Genomic DNA, 23,592 nt, shown 5'->3' on the forward strand with positions numbered 1-23,592 from the left:
CTCGGAAGTGATCCATCACTACAATATAACGCTCTGTACTTAGTGTCACTAATATAATCCTTCGTTTTCCATCTGGTGAGCATGGACCTTAAAGCCGTCGTGAGTTTCTTAGGATCTTTTTTGGTCGGAACATACGTGTCTACGTCGCTCAATAAAGTGGTCATTTTGTACAAGTATGCGTTTTTGTCCATAGCGTGATGTTGCCTTTATCAGTGAGCGTAAAAATAATATTAGGATGCGCCGATACAAAAATACGTGTATCAGACTCCATTTTCAGTAATTGTTTGTCCATCGGTGATGTGAAAATCGGAGAAGAGATGATTTTATTCAAAATTGGAATCGACTGGTTCGTAACAGTAATTTTCTAATCTGGGCATTCTTTGCGTACTACTCTCAACGTTCTTCATACAATCGAAGATTATCTTGTTCTTGTTGCTAAACGGAAGCGCGAAATTTTCTCCCAACTGCAAAAAACATTGTTAACTGGAATGTCAAAAGAAGATAAGTTTAAAAACCATCTGTCTCTGACTATGGGCAAGTAAGATGACCTATGGCAAGGGAAGGCATTAAAAATTTAAAAACACCATCAGTGATGAAATGTCATTATATAAAGAATTCAAACGTCAAAAAGTATTATAACAGATCACAATAAGATAAGAAGATTAGGTGCTTCAGTCGACAATAGATTATATTATGTTCCTCGATAAAATAATTTGGCTAAATTCCTCAGTTGAAATCGAGAATCCAGTTTGTCGCAGACTTGTATCAAACAATTTGAAAATTCATTAGTTACGAGTATTTTATGATATTCTGTAGAACGAGTAGATATATTAAATTAATATATTATTAATATGAAGAAGAGGTACAGAATCAAATAATAATTTACTAATCAATTTATATAAAATACTGTAATTAAAACTTTCAATCAGATATCTAATTAAGTACATTCAATTATTATTCGATTCTGTATCTCTTATTCACACTAATAATATATTATTTTAATACATCTACTTGTTCTACAGAATATCATAAAATACTCATAACTAATGAATTCTCAAATCGCTTGATATTAGTTTGCGATAAACTGAATGTTTGATTTCAACCGAGAAATTGACAAAATTATAATATTTTATTTAGAAACATAGTGGAATCTACTGTTGACTGAAGTATTTAATCTTCTTATCTTATTGTAATCTGTCATAATACTTTTTGACCTTTGAATTCTTTATATATACTGACACTTCATCACTGGTTTTTTAAAAATTTTTTTGTATTTGTTATTTAGTTAGTTTGTTAATTTAATATTGTATTTCTGCGTTTTAACACTAAAGAAAGCTTTGTAAGCCGTTTGTTTAGAATATTATTTAGTATTTATATTCTTATGTTAATTATATTAATTTAAAGTTTTCTTAATTATAAGCTCGAAATAAGTCACAACATTGTTTAATTTAATAAAAAATTTTACAAACAAATTTTTGAAACACGTATAGGCTCACCATTGTTCCCCATTATTGCGACTACGATTTTAGAAGATCTGGAAGAGATAGCAAATCAACATTTATTGTGTAATTTAAAGTTCTATTTTAGATATGTACATGACATTTTGTTAGCTGCGCCGGAAGAATTTTTGGATGCATTTTCGAATACTTTTATTTCTTTACAAGAGCGGTTACAGTTATTCACAATAAATTGAAATTGGTGATGTAACAGATTCAGCTTTCTGGACGTTGTGGTTATGGTAGAAAATAATAGAATTATATTCGATCGATACAAGAAACCAACTTGTTTAAAGAGATTTTTAAATTTTAATTTTCACCACAAAAGGGACGTTACTTATGGTATGATAAAAGTTGCTTTTATATCATCCGATGTTTTATTAGAAAAATTTAATAGAGGTGATTCAGATTTTACTCAAGAATTGTTATCCTTTCAAATTTATATTTTTAAGCATATAGATAAGAATCAAATTTTTTTGCAATAATAATGTTAACCTTACCATACAAAGAAATTAAATCAAGGTTAATGATTGGTATTTTACAGTATCTTATATAAAAACTATCTCCGAATTTTTTATTTCCATTGCAGCTGATATAAATAAAAAAAAGGCATTTACCGTCCCACAAACACATTACAAAAATATATCACTCATGATAAAGATGTTTTGGATTATATGTCCCATCAAGAAGTAGTGTATAAGATTTCTTGCCAAGACTGTGATATGTTGGCTAAACAAAACAGCATTTAAAAACTAAAACACATGAACATGCAAGTAACATTAACAAAAGAATTGGTTTCCCATCGGTAATTCCCAGCCATCGTTTCAGGATCACAATTTCAAATGTACAATGTAAAAATTCTAGATAGTGAACCTATAATAAAAGACTGATCTCAGAGATAGTATACATTAAAAAACATCATGGATTAAACAAGCAGAGTGACATGGAAATTCTTTATAATTCTTATCTTCCGATCTTACAATTATTATTCCCTTCCTAATTATTTCCCCTTCCTAAATTTTTACTACCTCACGTTTTTCGCCTTTCAATTTATCTCTTTTAGAATTCTTTATTATTTCTGTCGTCATTATTTGTTTTGTCTTTCAAATATAATGATCTTTATCTGGTGACAATGGACTTATTACAATATTAATATCATTATGGTAAACCGATTGCAATTGAAAGACGATGGACTTTTTATTGGTTTTTATATGACGAAAGGTACGACTGAATTTGATTTCATGAGATGAATTTTATCTATTATACAATACTTAAAGTTACAACTAATGCCAGTTAACCCGTGTAAGTCGATATTACATTGGGAATTTTGTTATGCAATTGCAATGGGGTGCGCTTAGATCACTTTAACTTTTGTATATTATCTGGATAATCTAGATCTCAGAGTAATTATGGAGAGAAATTTGTAGAGAGAAATTATTTTTTAAGATTTAACATTTCCATAAAATTTCCGTTCACCATACTGATTAAATCATTTCGAATTTTTAAATTTTAATCCAAATATAGTATCAACGACTCTGAAATTTAACTATTGCATAATCTATTGCAAGCTCATTTTTTGCGCACATTAACTGTGTTTGTTTTTTAGAAATATTAAATAAAGTTTTTTAATTGCACTGATATACTTTCCGTTTTATCATCGATTTTTCGCGGTATTTCATATTAGAAGCATAATTTTTGGATTTTACGATTTGCTCACTTTTTACATTTTTTTAATTTTCAAAAAAAAAATTTAAATTAAATTTTATATAACATTATCTTACAGCTTATTAAATTTCTTTCCAAATAACCTATTATTTTTTTTAATTCTGTCTATAGACTTTTAGCATTTACCCAAAATGAACTCGGTATCTCATAATAAGGGCCTTTCCTCTATACACATTCCAACTATAATGCCAGCAATTCTTTAAATAATTCCGATGTCATTCTGAAGTAATTGAAGAACTTCTCACGATCGGTCGTTTGCATTTCAAGGACTAAATTGTCACTTGTGCCTTGGAGACACCTCATTCTTTGTATAAACATTGACTGTATTCAGAATTTTTGTTTTTTTGTATATTTCTGCTGTTGCAATAAAACGTTATAAACGGAATAAAATTGTCGCACATTCTTAAATATTGAAATAGCACGCCAACTTAGCATATTTCTTGCCTTTCGCAATAATTTTAACATTAATAATAAACTACTTCTTTATCCATCGTTGTAGATTTACAAAAAAAGTTTCTGAATATTCGTTTCAATTTTTAGATTCAACCAACTCAGCTGAACATGCCATTCCGTCCCGTAAAAATTTGTTCTATCCGTTTCATGTAACCGGAACGCAATGCAATTTTAGTAACAAAGTATATTTCACTTTTATAATTCAGTATTTTTGGATATTCAAAGTGGTATAGGTAAGATAATTGCATAAATTATGGATATTGATGCTTTAAAATTACAAAATATCGATAAAATCAAGCAAATTAACTTTAGTCGGCGCGAACAAAACGACATTCCATTCCATTCCGTTCCGGCTACATGGACGGGTAAAGAAACTTCTTACGGAACGAAATTGTAGTGATCTCAAATTTTTTAATAAAAAATCTGTTTCGTCGTTCCAATTTTGTGTACATTGGACGGCATCCTAAAAAGCGCGCAGAAAATATAACTGGTAACCGATGGCCGAGAACTCTCGGTGGAGGCGGAGAAAACTCTATCCCTGGCTACTGTCGGTTACCGTAAACAAGGAGAAGATGCTTGCATCAGACGATAGAAAATCGCTCGACGGAGACAGAAAACGCTCTATCCTTTTGCTATAATAGTGTGGTATTAGGAAGCTGCGACGGCTGACCAACGGCCGAGAAAACTCAGACAGGAATAGAGTACACTCTGGCCCCGGAGAGTATCCCGTCGGTGCAAGAACTGGCAGCTGGTTGGCGGCCGAGTACGCTCGGTAGGACAAAGTTTCCTCTGTTCTGGGATTACTCCATCGGTGCAGCGACTAGATACAAGGAAACCAGTCAGTCGCTATTGAGAACTCTTGATGGTGACAGAGCACTCTCCATCATCTTGTTTCGCGACGGATACGGTTACCAGGAGTTAGATTGGAACGGAATAGAATCGTGACAGGAGCGGAAGATAATCGCAAGCGCGAGCAACAATTTTTCGACTTACGAATTATTACTCCCGCTCGTATTGTTCCGATCTTACTCAGCGATCTTCGCCAACCGGCAATACGAGCGGGAACAATACAGATCGGCGGCACTCGGCGGAGTGTAACTCCGATGGAGCGACTATCACCTGTAAATTGTGTGCAGTACACGAGCTGGCGTTGCAACCTGATAACGATATGCATATTGTTACAAACTATTATCATTTCCGTCTGCCATATTGGATCAGACATTTTTCATTTTCAAATTCTAAGTTCATTTGGAATCAGTAGCTCTATAAATCCTTTAATATTAGAGTTTCTATAAGCGAGTCACGTCAATCTTGTAAAAATTTTTATTAGTTTTGAAGTAAAATGGCGGAATTAATTATCAATGTCATCGTATCCCCACTTTGAGATCGTGAACGCGGTGATCTGCGTAGAGACTCTAGACTTTAGATTCTACGTAATAGAGTCTAGAATCCCTCTCTAATCTTTTTTAGATGTTATTTTACTTCTCTATTTAATATTATATTTCTCTATTTAACTCTATTTAATATTACATTTCGCAAAAATTGGAAATCTTTTAGCATTTTCATTTGCCATATTGTTTCAGCCATTTCGAATTTTCAAATTTTAAATCCAAATTCAGAACCAAAAATTCTAAAAACCCTTTAATGTTACAAGTTTCTGTTCACAGAAATCGAAGAACTTTTAGCACCAAACATTTTTCATTTTTAAATTCTGAGTTTATTTAGATTTAACGACACTAAAAATCTTTTATATATATATATACACTGATTATATAAAAGTTATGCGTTTCGCGGGTTTCCTCCGTGTCCAAATCCATTGGAATGTCAAATTGAATGTGCTTGGTTTGCATGAAATGTTGAACCCGCGAAACGCATAACTTTTATGTAAAAAGCACCCGTGGAAGCCTCAAGAATATTAACATATACTGATTATTGCGAAAAATATTACTAAGGCTTCCGTAATCTAAAGGCTTAGAACGCTCGTACGAAGTCACAAGAGATTCGTGTTTGACTCTCGACCGAACTGTTTTTCAGCATATTACGTAACATCTTATTAATATGATGCCTGATTGAGTATCAAATTATTAAAAAATGCTTGTCAATTTTATTCGTAAGAATTACTAGTTATGGATTCTCAAAATTAAAATAATGTATGAAATTAGGCAAATGAGAGTTTGGTGCGTTATTTATGCACAATTATTGATTATACTCGTATGTATATATAAATTGTATTTCACTTGATGCATACTAGAACGTTTCGACCACCTCTTAGGATCATTCTCAGCGAGATCAACGAAGAAAAACTAAATTTCCTGCATATCAGATTCTACTCAGCTGCGTATTTCCAAATTTTTTAGCAAGGTCCGGAACCAGTGATAATTACAATGAAAAGAAAAACAGATGCTTGTAATTTGTTAAGAATTAATATTTTAAATATTATCAGCTAAAATTGTGAAGACTCATCTGAAAAACAGGAGCGTAAATTTATAGTTTTATTTAAAAATTAAAACAAGTTTCTATGTCAATTTTGCAAATTTTTATGAGATACAATTATAGCTGTGATATGTATCAGCGTCAGAGTCGTTACGATTTAAAAATTATTTGCGAGAATACGAAGGTGAAATGTTAATAAATAAATATCACTATTATATATAATGTACAAACAAAATATTACTAGAAGCGGTAAAAAGTTACTAACGTATGAGATTTAAAATTTATTTAGAATGTCCACATCGCATGATAAGACATTCCGTGTCTGATTGTATATTTATGCTATTTTCTTACAGTTTGATGAATAATATTCGGATATTAAGCGTTTATTTAAATATTCTTCGATATCTAGGATTTTTACATTTGTCCAATCAAATTCGTGATTGTGATGTAATCTGTAATTACTGATTAGACAGTAATGTTTTTTTTTTGTGATTTCTATATTCTAAAATTCTGGTTTTAAGTTTTCTCCCGATTGTCCTACATAAATTGCGTCGCAATCATTCATTACATGAAATTTGATACACTACATTTTTCTTTGATTTAATTGGAAGCACGTCTTTGTGAACTTTAATAAATTTACTCATTCTGTTGAGACTATAAAAAGCTACTTTACATTTAAATCTTTCGTTATAATTTTAAATTTTTCCGATATGTCCTGAACATATAAAATCTAAGGAATGTTTTCCGTATTATCATTTTTGTCATTATTTTGTTTTAAAGTTTGTTTATAACAAAAAGATTTTATAATTGCGCATTTATATTATCAAAAATAAAATATAATGAGTAGTCATTTTTGTGTAATGTTTCAACGATAAAAATTATATTCTTGTTGTGAAATCTCGAATATGACAAAAAAAAAGACTCTATCAATCATTCCAATGACATCATCTCTTTTCTGTAAAATAGGATGTGAAGACATAAAATTTAAGTATTTTCCTGAAAAAGTTGGTTTATGAAACAAATCAAATTCCAGGATGTCGTCATTATTAATAATTGTAACGTTCAAAAAGTTTAAAATGTTTCCGTTAATCTCTGCTGTGAAGTCTTGAATGAAATAAATTAAATATGTTAAGTATTTCAGTAGTTATATTAGAAGAAGTACAATTTATATATACATATAATCAATAATTGTGCATACACCGCACCAAACTCTCATTTACCTAATTTCCTGTATTATTCTAATTCGTGATATTACTACAATAATTTAATTGCATTTATAAGTCCGGAAAAGCTATTCGTGCAGTTCGAATGACTATGAATATATATGCTAGGACTTATATAGTATATAATATATATAGTAATTCAGATTAAATTATTTAAGCATTGAAGATCTTTGACCGTTATGGACATTACTTCTTTTTCTTATTGTTGATATTTATGCAATGTAAAGGGATGTAGCACAATAAAGTATACATTTAATACAATTGAAGTTTAGACATTATCAACAGTAAAATATATTTTTGTGTTTGCAGAATCCTGGCAGTTAATTATTAAACGCATCAACATACCACCTACTGTAAAACTTAACGGTACCGATTACATTATCCTTGATTGTGACTACGACTTAGAAAATACATCCAGCACGGGTCTTGTCGTCAAATGGTTTTTTAATACCAATCAAGTGATCTACCAATGGATTTATGGCAGATATCCTTTGGCGGACGAGCCTGCTGCAAAGTACGTCGATCTAACATATAAAGCCAGTAATGATCCATATACTGAATACCGAGCCGTAAAATTGAATAAACCAGGTGTCGATCTTACCGGCGTATATACATGTGTTATATCTACCTATGCAGATGAACGAACGGCAAATGCATCAATGATAGTATATTGTAAGTATCAATGTGTTTTTACATTTTTATATATAATCTTGAACACTAGCCTTTTCTATTCCATTCTATTAAGTTTGTTTGTTTAATTTTCTGATCCACTGTATAAGACTACAATACTATGCGAGCAAAGCTAAGCTAAGGTTCTAGATCACTATGTATTAGCACATATACGTATATGCGGTATGCGTGTGTGCATGCGCGTTTACGTATGTGCTTGCGTACGTATGTGAGTGGTCAGGGAGGAGGTAGTGCATCATAGAAGGGCAAGGGAGGAAAAAACGCATTACCGGAATCCGTGGTAGAGAGAGAAGAGAGTTTCGTTCCTTAATTCTCTCACCCGTTACAATCTTTTTATACTTACCATCTTATTTGCGCTCTCTCTCTAATTCTCTTTTCTTCTCGCTCGCAATTTTATTAAATACATACAGCATTTGTATTATGATCTTTTAAGTGATATGACTTAGCAATAATTTTAATTTAGCAACTAATAATAATATTTGTTTTAAAACATATCCTCCAAGTAGCCGAGCGTTCCTGTTATCCATTATTAAACTACTGTATTATTAAGTCGTTATCAAACACTTATCGAACTCGTACGAATGTACGTCGTATCGAACTTATCATACTACTACTAAATAACTATTATTATTGTTCAATTTTTAATTACAAGAAAAGTGGGAACGAAATTAAAACCTATTAAAAAAGAGTCTCATACCTTATTTTTTAAACTTAATACAATTCTTTTTGACCACTAGTTGTATATTTTAAATAAACTCTGTATTCCACAATTTTTAACATGTTTTTCACATTGCGTAATATTAGTAATATCTAGATTATGTAAAGAATCTATATCTTCGTAATCAGCATCTAGGATCTCAATGGTCAAGTCGTCGCTATCGAGTATGTCAGCCAGCTATTCGTGTTTTTAGAATCCTTTAACGTATAAGAGAACCTTATTGTCGACATTATCTTCCGCACCAATTATTGAAATCAGGCGTTTCACCATGCTGTACGAAATTATCCCATCTTTTTATCACAATCGATGATGATAAACACTCCACCAGCAACCACAATACTTTTTAGATTTTGTCAAGAAATTCCATGGTAGAAAACATGTAAAAATGTAATAAAATAAAATGGCTCCTTTCTTTAACACTATCACTTTCTTCATGGTAAATTTTTTTTCAACGACAAATTCTTGCAGACCCACAAACGTTAATACGGTGATGGCGAATGATTTTTTGAGACTGTACTCGATCGTAAAAAATCTTTATCTTTTATATTGAAAAGAGGGGGGAGAGCTTTTGACAACATAATTTACGTTTCTTGCACATATTAGACAATGGGTTGTATTCGATCATGGTCGTGTATAATGAGACAATATACAATAGTATTTACGGGTACACTCTCTCCGAAAAATTCAAATTCTAATCAGACACTCACTGCTGTTCTTGATAGATACATTTTGTCACGAACAGTCAATGATTACAATAATATAACCATGCAAAATGCTGTTTATCTTGAATAACGATTTACTTCTTTCGCGGGGGATTTGATAGTAAAATGTAAAACGTACAAACATTGTCATTCTAAACAGCAGCTCTACGTTTGTGAAAGTCTCGATAATCGTACAGATAAAATTTATAATTTAGATAAAGTTTATATTGGTTAATTTACAGTGGTCGAAGAAAGTTTCACATGTTCTCATGATATTTTTTTAATCAATTTGCAGAGCAAAGATAACATATCGTGTTTTTTTTAGCTGAGCTGTAGCCCAAAAGTGTTTTGTCATGCTTAACAATAGTGAACATTAGTACAAATCCCATGAACCTCATACTTAGATATCGTTTGCCTTCTAAGCATAGATAATTTATTGATTTTGTTCAATTTAACGTGAGGCATTCGCCCCTGTATTTCAAATAATTTAAGCGTCGGCTCTGTCGAGATTTCTCACAAGGCATTATTGTTGAGTGCTCAAGTGCATCGTTGAGTGTTCGTATTAAAATCAATTCGAGACGAGCTTAAGTACTACAAATTTCTCGCAAAAGCCCAACAAAAAGCTGAGCCGCACTTGAAAGTATCCGTCACCTGTCATTACACTTTTCGCGGTATCATCATTCTCGATCAATCCAGCATTCTCTATACGAAATGTGAAGTCAGTTGAATAATACTGTTTATAATAATAATAAATTTTATAATAATGGTTATTCCAACGTTTTCATTACGATAAATTTTTGTTGAGTTTAAATCAAATCTTGTCAAACATGAACGCCACACAGTTACATTCAAGCTTAGCTGTCTCTCTCTATATTCTTCCTCTTCAATCTTCTTTCGACGTAAAGAACGCTTTTAAACGGCAGTATATACAAATTCTGCTGATGTACGGGTATCCGTATCTTATCACCATGTCCAAATGTCGTGTTGACATACGAATTGTACGTGTGAAATTCAAATTTGACGATGCGATCGTCAAAGATCGGCTCGTCTCTAATATTCAAAATATTATATTAGTCATCTCAAAAGTTGCGCACCGCGAATCTCAAAGATATAAAAAATTTTAACACGCTGAACTTCTTCCTGAGGAGCAAATATTATCGAGCGTCACCGATCTTGTAAAAAGTAATCTCTCTGTGTGCGCTCCGCTCCATTTAATACGAGCATTACACGCTTACGTTATCGTTATCATTATGTCGTCATCGTACGTGCAATCTGATAGTGATCTCTTCTTCTTGAAAATCGAGCAATCGTCTGTTTGATGATACATATCGTTAGATTTGTAATTCTCTGTACGATGACTGGCAGGTAAATGATCGGTTGTGCCGGTCTTTCCCGCTATCTAATATCATGGCAGCACGCTTGGCGAAAATTCGTATATCGTGTGCACACTTTTGCCATTACTGTACGCGTCTGCGGCGCGTGTTACGTTACACTCTACGCGAATAACGTTTATGTTCATTATATTAATTGACACGTCCAATTTGTGCCATTTTCGCGACATCAGTACACGATTCGACGACAATCCCAGCAGCAAGTCAATGTCGTTAGGCTTGCCAAAGTTTATTCTGTAGACGCATCTAATCTCACACCTCATCATGTTGTAGTTTACGCAAAGCATTATCAGGTATTCTCTGTTCTCATCGTTGTCGGCGTTGTCACCAGCATCGAACGCGTTGCGTCATTTTCGTAAAATGGTACATTTCAAAAATTCATTTATAATCTGCAGCTTGTACGATCCGTTCCTCGAAAATTGTAATTTCTACGTCGAAATAATATTTGTTGTTCGAATCGTTTTCTGTATCGTGCAATCAGTCTCAAAGGTTGTCAGACCGAGCTCGTAGTCATCGTCACTCAAATCTATGGCAGGAAAATAATTCACCGCGAAGACGCTGTTCTTTCCGCTCAGCGTAAGCGTCAACAATATAACGAAAAAAGTGTTCGACGAATATTGAGATTTCGCGGCACCTTGTTGGCTTTTTAAATTTACGCTATTTTTATATTTATTCCAATCTTGGTCTTGGCTTTCATCGTGGCAGCGGCGCCTTTCTCGCTCAGAACTGAATCTCTAGTGATGACGCGTCCTAGCGCTTTATCGGCGAGTTGTCCGCCGCATGTTCATTGGTAAAATGGCTGTTCTGATAATACATAATGTCGTGTTCGCCGCATCCAATGGATTTATGCCAAATCACCTCTGGCTAATTGTTTCTTTAGCTGAGTGTCCGGGCCGCAAAATTCGGAATATAACTCGAAAGAAAGCGCGTTTATCACTTGATTCAGCAGATCGCTACGCGACGTTTACAGTCCTTTATTTTTAGTGCGTCCGTTGCCACGGTTAATTGTAATACTCATCGCAGCAACAATAGATTTGAACCTTCGAATTTGTCTTCACGTGTTGCGGAAGCTTATCTTACACGTGGTCGACATAGTCACCATACACGCGTAACAGTACGACCTTTGATATATGCTGCAACTGCTCGGCATTGAGATCCTAAATGTCGAAAACATGGCACAACGCGAGGTACGTTTTACTACTATGCGACTTGCGGGTTTATGCTCCAGGTAAGATTTGCCGACTCTTGCTCGATGTTGAACATTGGGCCGATGTTGGCGATATCATGGCAAACTAACATTAATCGAACACGGCGCGACATCGACCCAGGCTATGTTAGCCGATTTTTTCTCTATGAATACTCTCGGTCATTGTCAATGTTGGCAATATGTTGACAACTGATTGTTATGCCAATCACGGCGAAACATTGACACAACCTAGGTCAGCCGATTCTTATCTAAAGACAACTTTAAACTATCATCGGGCCAATGTTAATAACGACAGTATGTCGGCAACCGATTGTCCCTTCAATCACGGCGCAACGTCGGCTTATGCAATGTTAGACTATTGAGCCAAGAGTCGTCATCTAGTAAGAATCGTCTAACATTACATGCGTCAATGTCGTGCTATGATTGGAGGAGCAATTGTTTACCAACATAATGCCAACGGCTTTTTTTGTTATTTTTTTATTTGCGAGAAGAAAAAAAATCTTTACAAAGCCTATCATTCGGGATGCTCCCAAAAGGAGAACTTAACCGGATGATGGAACGACGCCCGGTCCCCTGGGTATGCGGGATTCGATGGGTCCGCGTCCTCTCCATAAGGAAGGACAGTGGATACCTCGCTAAAAAAAACTCTATAAAGCAGCATTATCTTAAGACTAATTGAGTGTACTCCGGAAACGTCTACTCGGCATTTCATCAGGGTGCACCCAAGCCACGGAGCATAAGCTCCCATCATCCAATATCTAGTATACTACACGAAGTGTATGGACGAAATCCATACCTAATACTAAATATACGTCGCTATTTACACTACATACAAATCTCACATCTCAGTTATTAGATCCCGAGGAGACAGAGGCGAGAATCGCCCACCGTCTCTCTAGAGCCTGACACTCACGCTCCGCCCGCTGCTTCTTCCTCATCACAGCTTCACATAAGTCCGCAAGGACCGTTCAGATCTGCAAGAAATTCAGAGCGGATCTAACAATAGCGCCATACATTCTAGGCGCGTTCAATTCTAGGACGTCGAAAAGCGCCACAGGTCCACCCAAGAGGGATAAAACAACAGCGTATGAACAGCCATATCAACTGCCTCTCCATAATGGACGCTATCGGCAAATCAGCGCGTCGTATACATCTCGTACAGCTGAAGCCGCTCCACCGTACGACACAGGCATTAGTTTCCGGTCATGGATTTGCGCCCAAATCGGTCCCATAAAGAACCACCGAGATGTATACCCGACGTCTGCCTTCCTCCGGTCCACCGATATTGGCAGTGAGTCTGCCAATTGTGGCGACTATCCTCCAAGCCTTAGAAAGGAGGAGGCAAAAGTGTTCCTCTCGGAAAGTCTACCTTGAATTCAAGACTAATCCTAGGTATTTCAAGGTAGACCTCACAAGAATCACCGTCACCACCTTCTCACCCGAAGGGACATTGTCCGTCATAAAGGCGGCCACTTCTGTCTTGCCAAACGATAACGTGAGGTTCTTCATGACCCAAACAACCATAGCCACTCTTAGTTCCGCCTGCACCAGAGCCTTCTCAAACGAGGGACCCGTCACCGTCATAAGTATCGTCGGTGTAGCATATACGTCGGTTCTAAGACCAAACCCTGCGGAACTCCGCAAGTCATGGATGACCTCGTAAAGAAATCATTGCGATCAACATAACACAGCGACCTGTCGGACAGGTAATCACTCAACACTCGTCTGAGATATCCCGGAATCTTCTTAGATTCCAGGGCTGAATGGATTATCGACCACGGCAGAGAATTGAAGGCATTGACGATGTCCAGAGACATCGCTAACACCCCCCCCATCGCGCACGCCCACATCCACTCACTCTCTCAGACACCAAATGGCGTCCACCGTCAAACGGCTAGTCTGAAAACCAAACTGATTGTCAGAAGAGCCATTGAAAGAGTACAGATGGATGTATAAACGGCTGCACAAAATTCTCTCGAAAAGTTTGCACACCTCATTCAACAGGCAAATACGCCTGTATGAGGAGGGGGCAAGATCAGGCTTATTTGATTTCTTGAGGAGGACCAGCGACCTTTCATTTGGAAGGGAAGCGGCCCTTCTCAAGAAGAATAGTACCATAAAGGAGCGCGCCCATATGTCAGTGCGCCGTTCCCACGATGACTCGCCCAACTATTCCGTCCGAATTAGGTGCCTCCTCAGACGGGACTCTGATACAGGCCTCCAGAACCTCCGCGCTAGAAACTGCCAAGTTCTCCTCCCAGACGACGGGAACGCGCTCACTCTCACTGGCAAGAAAAGAGGACCTGTACTATTTTCCTCATAGTACCCGTAGCAAGAACCTCCACCAATGAAGAGGTGCCCCTCGAGATCTTGCTCATCATCACTTTAGGGCATGCCCCACGGATCTTCAGGGTCCTAAGAAGCTTCCTCCAAAAACACGATTTAGATCGCCATATGGCCCTTCTCAGACTTCTCATCTCGCGAAGCTTCACGCTCGAGTTCAAGACGGAATCGCCTTCGCACGCGTGTAAGGCGTCTACGGCAGCCATTATACCGGATCCCTAGCTCGGAAATATCCTCGTTCCACCAGTATGTCAAGGATCTGCCAAAAGCAGATCTCCTCGGAATGGCGGACCTCTCTCTGAGCGTCCTATCAACCATCTTAACATGGCTATCTACGGAGCCACCTGTAGGAGAAGGAGTTAATTAATGAATCTTTTAATGAGGCAACAAAAGATTCTTTATTTTCTCCTCCGCCCATCTAGGAAATCTCCTAGATGCTGTCCTAGTAACGGGACTTGTTACTGACGTCTCAATCTCCAAGAATATATATCTATGATCGGACAGGGACTCCACCTCGGTCGCTACCCGTCAGCCACGGATATACCTAGTGGCATCGAGAATGGCCCAGGACATGTCCACTTGCCCGTCCTGTGCCAGCAGAATGGGACAAAGCTCCTACTAAATAGACAGAGCTCCAGCCTGTCTGACTATTCGAGTAGAACGTCTCCTCCGGGGTTTACCTTGCCCCTATCCCACAGATGAGAGCGAGTGTTAAAATCACCCAATATTAGTAGGATCTGCTGGCGTACTTGATATACATACTTCCAAGTCAGCCAGACCCCACTTGAACTCATAAAGCGTTTTATTTGGGGAGAAGTAGCTAAAGACCACTTCCTCCCGTTCCATCGTCACGCTCCAGCACGGCAGCGTGACCACTGCGTGATGGCGGAGGTTGGAAGCACATCCAGAGACAAGTACTATCTCCCGTCAGAAGGAATAGAATAAAGCTCGGACAAAATTACGAGCCCCAAACCCTTCTCCTCACGAATTCGCGCAATTAAATCTTTTAGAGTGATTTATGTTAATCTGACTTATTTTAGCCATCGAGAGGATCCAAGTTTATCACTTCCGGTTAGATGATAGTTCCTCGATCAACTATCGACATCGTATCTATATCTTCTTCACGCAAGGCAGACCCTTCGTTAAAAGGAGGGTATTCAGTCGAGCCTGTCCTGTGGCATTCAATTCGCATGACGCACAGACTGGGCAGCGCGACTTAGAGTCCTGAACCGAAAAGTCCTTTTTTTTGTAAGGCGGAGAAATGTCCCGAGACTCGCGGGAACAGGCCCTCAGGATTATGCGGGACTTGCACCCACTAAAACCCTCGCCGGTGTCCTAACCCTAGCTCTTACCTGAAGGAGCACCGGGTACGCATGCAATATTCTTTCCCATCAATAATAGGCGATCATTCTTCCAGAAAGTATTCGCAGTGGCCATTGCATCCCCTCAGTCTGTCCCCAGGCCAGGATCAAGGTGTCATCTGCGTAGCAGATCAAAGACACCCGCTTTGGTAACAATTTCACAGGAGCGTTGTCGATCCTTTTGGGATGTGGAAGGCATCGACGGCTTCACCTCCGTGGGCTCCACCCTATCACCAGTGGGCGGGGATGATGGAAGCGCCTTAGGGGTCGGTGCCAAGAGTCGATCCACGATTCTCTTTTCTTTCCTTTCTCTGCGACTTGGAAGGTAGAGGCAAAAGATGTTCCTAAAAAGTGGCGCTATTTGTGTTACTATTTTCCGTCAGCCGCGACGAAGTAAGGTTCGCCTGGAGGTCTTCAGGCGGGCTTCGTGCAACTCTTACTGAAGGCGGAATTTGTTTTCCTCCAGCCTTTGATTGTCCACCTTGAGTTTCAGGTGGGCATTCTCACTCTCTGTGTCGCAGACCGTCCCGTGTGCCTATTTCGCCAATAGCCCTCTTCCTCAGGATGCTGCACGTAATAGCAAGTGTGATGACCGCCCTCCACAATTGGTGGACAATCTCACCCTTAATGTTCCGCGACCTCTCGACAGCCTTAACTACTGCCAATGGCTTCAATGGTCGCCGCGGCTACCGCCTGCGAGGGCTCGTGCTTTGTGTCATCACATATTGAGGCAGCCTTTAGCCTTTGAAGTTTCGTTTGATTCGGGAGATGATAGTTGGGTCCGCAACAAACTTCTCATCTTTCCGGATCCTCTGTGCAATTCTCTCCAGTTCCTTCTTGCGCTTTTCTTCAGTCGTCAGCCTATTCGTTTTTGCAGGCGTTTAGGTCTAAGTCGCTTCATTTTCACCGCCCTCTCACTTTCCTCGGCGTCGGGGTCTGCCAGCGGCGCAATGATCGGTTAAGCCTATCACGCACTTCGTCGCCGCCCGTAATCCACAACAACGCGGGGGAGAAGTCTACCTACTAAGTCCCGCGAGCTCTAAGAGAAGACCGATGCCTGGAATGTGTTCGCCTAGCAGTCGGAATTATTTTCCTCGTCCCCGTCCTCGAACTCCTCCTCGGATTCTTCTCCTTCACCTTGTCCGAGAGAGAGTTTCTTGGATCTTTCTTTTTTGCGAAAATCTGACGGACAAGGCCGTCTTTAAAAATCTTGGTCCCCGGTTCCATCGGGGGAGCCGACTTGGCGACGCCGAAGGAAGGGAAGCCGCTACCCTTCCCCCCACCCCTCAGGCATATGACAACCTTCCGTCCGGTCGCCATCGCCCAGCAACGCGCTGACTGACATGTGACCACCCGCGTCGACAAATAGGTAAGTGTATTCTTCGGCAGAGATTATTCTCAACTCTAGATCTCTGTCTCCTCGAGAAGAATGACTCGTAATATTCGTTCGAACTTTCGGAGAAAACTCCCCGCATCGGGAGGCCGCGGGTGGGAGCTTCCCCGAGCCAGCAAGATTGGACGCATCCAGCGGTTTATCCGTGAGGGATCCGCTCCACTACTTGTGGCAGAATCTAAGCCAACGCCCTTCAAACGCATGACCGTCTCGCCACTACCACCGCACAGCACCTGGCTGTATGATAGGCAGCTATTTGTATTAACATACAGACCGAAAGATCGAGATGACCTTCAGGCTTAATCCGGCCTGGGTGTCTTCCCGCTTGGGCAATTCGACGCACATATGGAATCGCCTGTCCTAGAAGCCGGAGTAGTCGCCTTTATAAAATAGAATTCGGTCTGTATTCTTCCCTCTCGGAAAAGAGAACCAGACGCTGGCCAAGATCGGATACTTATCCGTCACTCCTTCCGAAGGATAAAGAGGGTCTTCTCTTCGACGCTCCTTCTCCTCTCTCAGCGGTGATGCTGAAGAGACATACTCTAAATTAGTAAGATTAAGATTCATTTTTAATTTTATCTTACTATCCGCCAACCGGGCGTGTCCTCACCTCTTTCCTGAAACATGATCTACAGAGAAAGCCCCGATTCCCCCCGGAGAGGCTGGCATACGAGTATATTCGATTTTCGATTTTTTGTGGCGTTATATTGGTAATCATGTCTCTCACTTATGCCGACAAGTTCGGCCATTTTGAATGTTCAGTTAATTTTTGACAGCTGCTTTGCTTGCACGTGTTTTGGCTCGTCTTCGATTTTTGCCTATTCCAAAAAATGAATCAAAGAATCTGTATCAAATTTTGTGAAAAACAAAATTAAGTGCGCGGACGCATTCCGAATGTTGACTGTGGCATATGGTGAAGCTACCTTGGACCGAAGCAACGTTTATCGGTGGTACAAAATGTTCTCAGAGGGCCGAGAAGATGTGAACGACGAAGAGCGTGCCGGACGCCCGAGCACGTCAACAACAGACGAAAACATTGATGAAGTGAAGAAAATAGTATTGGCCAATCGTCGAATCACCGTTAGAGAGGTTGCTGAGGACCTAAACATATCGATTGGCTCGTGCCATTCGATTTTTACCAATGATTTGGGCATGAGACGGGTCGCCGCGAAATTCGTACCAAAATTGCTCAATTTCGACCAAAAACAGCATCGCATTAACATTGCTAAGGAGCTGTTGGGCTCTGTCCGCGACGACCCAAATTTGCTCCAGAGGGTCATAACTGGTGACGAATCATGGGTTTATGGTTATGACGTGGAAACCAAAGCTCAATCATCCCAATGGAAGCTGCCGCACGAGCCAAGACCGAAAAAAGCGCGCCAAGTTCGGTCGAATGTGAAGGTTTTGCTTACAGTTTTCTTCGATTGCAGGGGCGTGGTGCATCATGAGTTCTTGCCACAGGGTAGAACGGTCAATAAGGAATATTACCTGCAAGTTATGCGCAATTTGCGCGAAGCAATCCGCCAGAAACGCCCGGATTTGTGGAAGAACAAAAATTGGCTTTTGCACCATGATAACGCCCCTGCTCACACATCGTTGCTTGTGCGCGAATTTTTGACCAAAAACAACACACTAATGATGCCGCAGCCACCGTATTCCCCAGATCTGGCCCCCTGTGACTTTTTCTTGTTCCCGAAACTGAAGAGGCCCATGAAAGGACGACGCTACGCTACGATTGAGGAGATAAAGACGGCATCGAAGGAGGAGCTGAACAAGATCACAAAAAATAATTTTTTGAAGTGCTTCGAGGATTGGAAAAAACGTTGGCACAAGTGTATAATATTTGATGGGGATTACTTTGAAGGGGACAAAATAGATATTCATGAATAAATAAATAATTTTTGAAAAAACACAAAATTCGCGATACTTTTTGAACAGACCTCGTACATGAAAGGATGATGAATATTCAGTGGATTTCTATTTGTATAGAATTAATATACATTGTACATCCATTATATCATTGAATTGATTCCATCATAGAGTCACTTCACATTCACAGAATATACATCCGCACTTCTTATGTATGTCCGATGGATATGTTCCTATGGATGTATCTAATATTATACATTATGAATATCCATACGAGGTACACAGAATAAACGGATGTATATCTTATGGGTATGAAATGAACACTAGATATATCCACGAGTAATAAATTATGATCCAATGTATATCCACTGTATCATTGAATTGACTCCATCATAGATCCATTTCATATCCATAGAATATACATACGCACATCTTATGTATGTCCCATGGATATGTTTCCATGGGTGAATCTTAATACATTACGAATATATGTACGTATCCTATACATAGGATGCATGGATGTATATTCTATGGACATGAAATGAATTTCTAATGGAATCAACTTGAACATACAATGGATATATGGTGGAAATTAATTTTATATATACTATCTTCGAACTGACTAGCATAGATCCATTTCATGTCCATAGAATATACATACGCACATACTATGAATATCACATAAATATTACGATAGATGTTTCGTAATACATTATAAATATCCATAGAGCACATATTAAGATGTATATTTTATGTAAACATAAAATGGATCCCTGCTGAAATCAATTCGAAGATACTGTATATAATTTTGTGTGCTTCAGAAATCAAGAAGAAAATAAATTTTATGCCTGTTTTTTAATCCGTTCTTATTTTCTTTAATGAAAAATGAACAATGCATACATACTTTGCGCAAGTATCAAAACATTTTTGTTAAACAAATTTCGTAAACATTTTTTTCGTTTTTTTTTGTGAATTTCACAAATACATGTTATCACATTTCTCTTATATTCAGCATCATTATTAGCAATATATCGTATAATTATAATTTATTATAACCTTTAAGAAAAAAAAACAGTCGGTTCTCACCAAAAAAAAAAAAAAAGCATAGACGGGAAAAAGAAAGCTTACAGCAAGTCTCCTATACGCTTGAACAAAATGGAAGTGCAATTATTACAGCACGTCTCTTTTTTACATCAGAATTAATCCTACGTTAATAAAAAAAGTATAATACGCTAAAAATAATGTTCCGCTATTTAGGTTTTCATACAGAATCGGTGCAGATCCTACTGGATCTAAGTTCAATTATAACTTATTTTTTCTTTTTGCAGCAAAGAAAACAATGTTATAAAAATAAATTTCTGAACGGTGAGATCCGCACGCTATCCTCCTTTAAAAAAAGATTTCAATAAACGCTTATCTTTTCTTGTTTCCTTAAACACGGTCTACGTCTTCTTGGTGTATTTTCAAGAATACACTAAAATCGCAGGAGAGAAAAGTCTAATTTACATCTCTATAAATTATATGTAAACAAAAACTGCTCTTCAATGTGACATAAATTTTATCACTTTGGAAAATAAGGAATGATTTCAACTTTAAAAATCATTTCTAAAATCATTTCTAAAATTGAAGTGTTATTTACATTCAGAGATTTTTCTCCTCATCTCCATTTCAAAACTGCGTCGCGATTTTCGGCGATGGATCTACATTAATAAAATCCAAAAGAGAAAACAAAGAACTTTAAAAAGTGAACAATCGATAAAACAATTTTTGACGCAAGCAAAGTAGCGACGCATACCCATCATTCCTAATAAATTCATTCTCATTTTGTTTTCCTGCGACGATACGTATCGCGCTAATAACGATCTGTATGTATAATAAGTATATTACATATATATCTCTTTTTAAACAAAACAAACAGATATACATAGTGTTAAATATGTTTTTTAACATATAAAATATATAAACATTTTAAAGAAAACATAAATTTAAGCGTATAAAAAGAAACAAAATTTCTTTTTAAACAAAGAAATTCAGGGTTGACCAAAATCATGTTTTAAACATGTTTTTTATAATACTGTTTAAAGTATATACATGTATAAAGTATTAAAATATGTATAAAAAATTAAAAAAATCTCTTATCAACCTTGCAAAAAAATGACATAAAGTTAAAAGGAACGTATAGAAATTTATTCTATAATTTGTTCTTTGTTCGGTTCATTCACAGTTGATATTTCTCCCTGTTCAGTTTCTTTTGATTCAATTTGTGACTTTTTTGATGTATCGCTCTCTAAAGTTTTATTATTATTGTAAAAACATTCCTTACTTCTAACGAGCCATGTCTTTATTATTTCAATAATCTCGAATTCACTATAACTTGTTGTGTTTTTATTTGCACGAACAATATCTGAAAGTAAATAAAGTGTTTCAATATATATATAAAATTTAATGTAAAAAATGAGACATTTCTTAAAATATCATGTTTATTTTTTGTTTTAATTAGTATTGTTTAATATCAAATATTTATAAATATTTCGTTTTAAACTATATATAAATAAAAACAAAATTTTTTTACCGTATGCTTTATACGATGAAAATAAGGGTAATCAAATAAAAATATTAATGTTACGTCTAAACCCTTAAAACTAGGTTAATGAGATAAGAAGGGGAAATGAAGGTGTGGAAGGACGGCTAGACTCAATCTCACAGGTATACGCAGAGAGGCGGACACCTGTGAGTCGTACGCACCTGTTCGATCCCGGAATGCGGGTCAATGCCTGAAAGGACGCTATGACACCTGTTCCTGAGGGACAGTGCGAACGTCGGTCCTACTTTTTGGGTCAAAGAACTTAATTCCTTTGACCTGGGACTGGACCTCGTGCGATTTTAGGAATTAGAGGGAGGAATGAAGCGAGGGGTAACACAAAAAAAAGAGAGTGATTATGTGAAGATAGATAAAAATATTATAATTATCTTTCGCAAGTTGTGTGTGTGAGTGTGAGTGTGAGTGTGTAAACGTGTGTATGTCTTTTACGAGGAGAGCGGGTGTACATTCGGAAGAAATAACAACGACTTACTTTTTGATCCACGGGATCCCGGACTAATGTTACTCGACTAGCTGGCCCGCTGTCCACGCAAAGAGGTGGTCCAGTGATTGGTACTGGATGATACAAAGGGTATGACGGGTATTGAAATGCGCAATCAATAAAGTCGCAAAATGTACTGTAAACTGGCGCGACGCAGACTGACTTTCTTGAAACTGACGACTATGCTGACAATTCTGAGTACACTGACTGACAATATGTGCTTCCGCTGGGCCTCTATTTATACCCCGAAAAAATGGGCGTAGTACAAAAGAAGGAAATAAAGGATTTTGATTAATACGTTTTTTTATGCATAATACGTAATGCATAAAAAATTGTACCAATCAAAATCCTTCGTTTCTTTTCTTTCCATGATATAAAAAATTCTGATTAGTTGTATTTTTTATGCCTTATGTGTGTTATGCGTTATGCAAGACTCTGTGTTCCCCTCCGCCTAATCTGTAAGAAATTAACCAGTCAAATACGAGGAGAATAATTGATTGACTTTCATTTCTTAATATATTTAAGGAGATCCTAAAGTCTGTATTACCAACTAATCGTAATTTTTCTATAACAAATATTTTTTTCTCTTTCACAGATACGAAAATTCTTTTTCAGGATTAAAGTATACACATTAATACGTATTTGTGAGAGGTGGAATTTATGCAAAGAACAACAAACAATTTAAAAATTGAAATTTTAAGGAAAATGTTTTGTTATATTCTATCACTAAAAGATATCTTTATAACAATTTAGTCATCTTTCAGACGTCTTTGTGCTCTCTGGGTGCTTAAGTTTTTTATATGTCATGGCCCTTAAAATATATCTACACAAACTTCCATAACGGCATAAATAAATATAAAAAATAGGCTTATAAATCACGCGGAACAAAGTGCGCAAATATACTCGTATCAGTATATTAGTAGAGAGAAGTTGTGTTTAAATTGAAGAAACTATTTCTTTAAATTGTTCTCTCTTTTCAGGCGTAGTACTATTAAAGTACTAAAAAGATTGAACGATGTGATGGGTTCTTTTATAATGTCAATTAAGAAAAAGGAGAGAGATGCTCAAAAATTAAGATTAAGAATTAGGAAACGTAAACGACATAATACTAATGATTATTATATTATTAATGATAATAATGCTAATGTGGTTTCGACTGATGATAGAGCATAGAAAATTTCAGTAATACAGATATTTATTCTTTAGATAATACTGTAGACACTGCATTTAAAAAAAAATAATAAAATAAAATAAAATGAAATAATGATAATAACAACAACAATAATAATAATAATATACTTGTTAAATTCATGTAACTTTTCATTTTATTATTGATTTTTCAGTAGGGAAGGATGGCTAAAATTAACTCTATAATCGTGAAATATAATTGAAACCTGATGAATGCTGATGATTATTATGCAATTACTGATGACGATACTAATGTGGCTGCAGCTGATGATAGAGCATAGAGAAATTAATAATATATATTATATATATATATATATA

At 37.0% G+C, this 23,592-nt stretch overlaps 1 protein-coding gene across 1 annotated transcript in view; it reads left to right on the top strand.

Annotated features, from left to right (window-relative positions):
• Positions 1–2,656: 2,656 nt before the first annotated feature.
• LOC108756354 overlaps positions 2,657–23,592 on the top strand; it is a 72,510-nt gene continuing 51,574 nt past the window's right edge. The window contains exons 1-2 of the mRNA XM_018500096.1: positions 2,657–2,717; positions 7,640–8,002. Of these exons, the coding sequence (XP_018355598.1) occupies positions 2,657–2,717; positions 7,640–8,002 (424 nt within the window). The remainder of the gene's footprint in view (positions 2,718–7,639; positions 8,003–23,592) is intronic.

Source organism: Trachymyrmex septentrionalis, unplaced genomic scaffold (genome assembly GCF_001594115.1).
Source record: "Trachymyrmex septentrionalis isolate Tsep2-gDNA-1 unplaced genomic scaffold, Tsep1.0 scaffold98, whole genome shotgun sequence".
Classification (NCBI taxonomy): Eukaryota; Metazoa; Arthropoda; class Insecta; order Hymenoptera; family Formicidae; genus Trachymyrmex; species Trachymyrmex septentrionalis.